General features: G+C 37.8%; 1 protein-coding gene across 1 annotated transcript; it reads left to right on the top strand.

Annotated features, from left to right (window-relative positions):
- The first annotated feature begins 2 nt into the window (after window positions 1-2).
- Window positions 3-2,521, top strand: LOC111387605 (leucine-rich repeat receptor-like serine/threonine-protein kinase BAM3). The gene is made up of 2 exons (XM_023012177.1): window positions 3-1,863; window positions 1,953-2,521. Exons 1-2 carry the CDS (start codon window positions 3-5, stop codon window positions 2,300-2,302), a joined length of 2,211 nt encoding a protein of 736 aa, XP_022867945.1. The 3' UTR covers window positions 2,303-2,521.
- The last annotated feature ends 694 nt before the right edge of the window (window positions 2,522-3,215 follow it).

Genomic DNA, 3,215 nt, shown 5'->3' with positions numbered 1-3,215 from the left:
TCATGGATCTTTCAACCTGTGGATTGGATGGTTCAATCCCTCCTGAGTTGGGGAATTTGAGGTTACTTGATACATTGTTTCTCTACATCAATCGCCTCTCTGGTCCAATACCAAAGCAATTAGGCAACTTAACGAGCCTAAAGACTCTTGATCTTTCTGTCAATGCACTCAGTGGGGAAGTCCCATATGAGCTTATCAACCTCAGGCAGATCAAACTTCTCAAACTGTTTGTGAACAGATTGCACGGATCAATACCAAGTTACATATCAGATTATCCAAGTCTTGAAGTTCTTGAACTCTGGAACAACAATTTCACAGGCGCTATCCCGAAGAATCTTGGGAAAAACCAGACGCTGAAGGACCTTGATTTGTCTTCAAACAAGCTCACTGGTACAATCCCTGAAGACTTGTGTGCCTTAAAACAGCTTAGAATACTAATTCTCCATAAAAACTCTCTCTTTGGGTCACTGCCACAGGACTTGGGCACATGTTCGAGTCTTGTTAGGGTGAGGTTGGGGCAAAACTACTTGAATGGGAGCATTCCAACTGATTTCATTTACTTACCACGGCTGAATTTTGTTGAACTGCAGAACAATATGCTGTCTGGATCTTTGTCTGAAAATGGTAATTCATCTTCGAGGCCTACTAAGTTAAGCCAAATGAATTTATCAAACAATCAACTTTCTGGATCCTTGCCTTTTTCTCTTTCCAATTTATCTTCCCTCCAAATCCTTTCACTTAATGGAAACAATTTTTCTGGCTCAATCCCTTCTTCCATAGGTGAACTTCACCAAGCCATAAAGCTTTCTCTAAATGGGAATTCTCTTGTTGGAGAAATTCCACCTGAAATAGGTAACTGTGTCCATCTTACTTATTTGGACTTTAGTAACAACAATTTGTCTGGTTCAATCCCTCAAGAAATATCAAATATTCGAGTCTTGAATTACCTTAACCTATCAAGAAACCACTTGAATGGAACCATACCCCCATCAATGGGTTCAATTGCAAGTCTCACGACCGCTGATTTTTCTTTCAATGATCTCTCTGGTAAGCTACCGGAATCAGGCCAGTTCTCAATCTTAAATGCTTCTTCATTTGCTGGTAATCCCAAACTTTGTGGATCTTCATTTAACAACCCTTGCAATGTCACTGCAATTACATGCCCACCAAGAAAATCCCACAGTGCAATCAAGCTGACCTTTGCCTTAGGCCTTTTAATCTGTTCTCTGGTGTTCGTCACTGCAGCTATTATCAAGGCCAGATCATTCAACAAATACACCTCAAATTCGTTGAAAATCACTGCCTTCCAAAAGCTAGATTTCACAGTCTCTGATGTTCTTGAATGCATAAAAGATGGCAATGTAATCGGAAGAGGAGGTGCCGGAATCGTCTATCATGGCAAAACACCAAATGGGGTCGAATTTGCTGTCAAAAAACTTGTGGGACTTGGCAACAACAGCCATGATCACGGGTTTAGGGCAGAAATTCGAACATTAGGCAACATCAGACATAGAAACATAGTAAAATTGCTAGCATTTTGCACGAACAATGAGACGAACCTTCTCGTTTACGAATACATGAGAAACGGGAGTTTAGGGGAGGCGTTGCACGGGAAGAAAGGGGAACTCCTAAGCTGGAATTTGAGGTACAAAATCGCCATGGATGCGGCAAAAGGATTGTGCTATCTACATCATGATTGCTCGCCATTGATTGTGCATCGAGATGTGAAATCAAACAATATTTTGCTGAATTCGAATTTCGAAGCTCACGTTGCGGATTTTGGGCTCGCCAGATTCTTGGTAGATGGTGGAGCCTCCGAGAGCATGTCGGCCATTGCAGGGTCCTACGGGTATATTGCTCCAGGTAAATTTTTGCATATATTCTATACGAGTAACTGAATCTTTCTCAAGATTTGTCTCGAATCATAAATTTCATCCATTGCATTTGTGCAGAATATGCATACACATTGAGAGTAGACGAAAAGAGTGACATTTACAGTTTTGGAGTAGTTCTCTTGGAGCTCATCACGGGACGACGGCCAGTGGGTGATTTCGGGGAAGGAGTCGATATTGTGCAGTGGATGAAGCTAACAACGAACTGTCAAAGAGAAAAAGTTGTTGATATAGTGGATCAAAGGTTTAAAATTGTGCCTAAAAATGAAGCCATGCATTTGTTCTTCGTTGCCATGCTTTGTGTTCAAGAAAACAGCATTGAACGGCCAACCATGAGAGAGGTTGTTCAAATGTTATCAGAATTCCCTCGTTCCTCGTCTTCCTTACGTCATCACTCAGAACAACCTTGAAAAAAACCAAAAAAATTGCTCTAAAGATTGAACTTTTTGAATACTCCCTTTTTGATTATGGTATAAATTGTGAGTTTTGCGGGTTTTTCTTTTTCTTTTTGACATTTGACTGAGATTTAGAAGTATGTTAATAGAGCCGGCAACTTGTTCTGACAAGATTATTGTATATTCATAATGTATCTACCAAATGAATCCAAGAATGTCTTTTATGTTGATCTATGACTAATGTATTTATCAAGATGCTACTTAAGAACATGAACGAAGGTGAGAATTGTATATGGTTTTGTAATAATATTGAGAAGAACATCATGTTGAAGTTTTTAAATAATGTATAAAAATAGTGCATTGAGCAATGTAAGCAAGCATGGTATGACATTTGAGACCCAAAAAAAAAAAAAGCCATGGTGTGGCATACTTGGCCCCTGTTTCGTTTAGCTAAAATTCTGATTTTTAATAAATTTTGATCAAAATCTAAATAAATGACGAATTCCATAAAATATGTGATAGAAAATAAATGTTAAAAATTGGAAGCCAAATAAGGGCTTAATATGTGTAGCAAATAAGACTTCTAGATTTATGTCTTAATTTGTATATTTTCTAAATATATTTGAGATTTATGAATTTCTAAATTCGATTAATTGTCAATGAACATACCTAAAATATTAATATTTAAGAATAGAACATGATAAAAGATTAAACCCAAATGATAAATCAAAATAATATTAAATCACAAGTTGCTATTGACGTCCTTGTTGTTTTCCTATATTGCGACTATATTTTCTCTATTTAGATTCCACAAATGGTACGCTTATATCAGTAGGCCTGGGTATTTTAATCGGAACCGAATCTCTCGAACCGAACCAAAATCGAAGGTTTCGGTCTGATTTCCCAAAAAAAATAAATTAGGAACCAG

The sequence above is a fragment of the Olea europaea genome, chromosome 3, assembly GCF_002742605.1.
Source record: "Olea europaea var. sylvestris chromosome 3, O_europaea_v1, whole genome shotgun sequence".
NCBI lineage: Eukaryota > Viridiplantae > Streptophyta > Magnoliopsida > Lamiales > Oleaceae > Olea > Olea europaea.
This window is presented reverse-complemented; position numbering and strand designations above follow the sequence as displayed.

Coding starts and splice junctions, on each gene's coding strand:
- LOC111387605 (XM_023012177.1), top strand. CDS start 3: ATGGATCTTTCAACCTGTGGATTGGATGGTTCAATCCCTCCTGAGTTG. Junction 1,864..1,952: donor CTACGGGTATATTGCTCCAG/GTAAATTTTTGC, acceptor GCATTTGTGCAG/AATATGCATACACATTGAGA.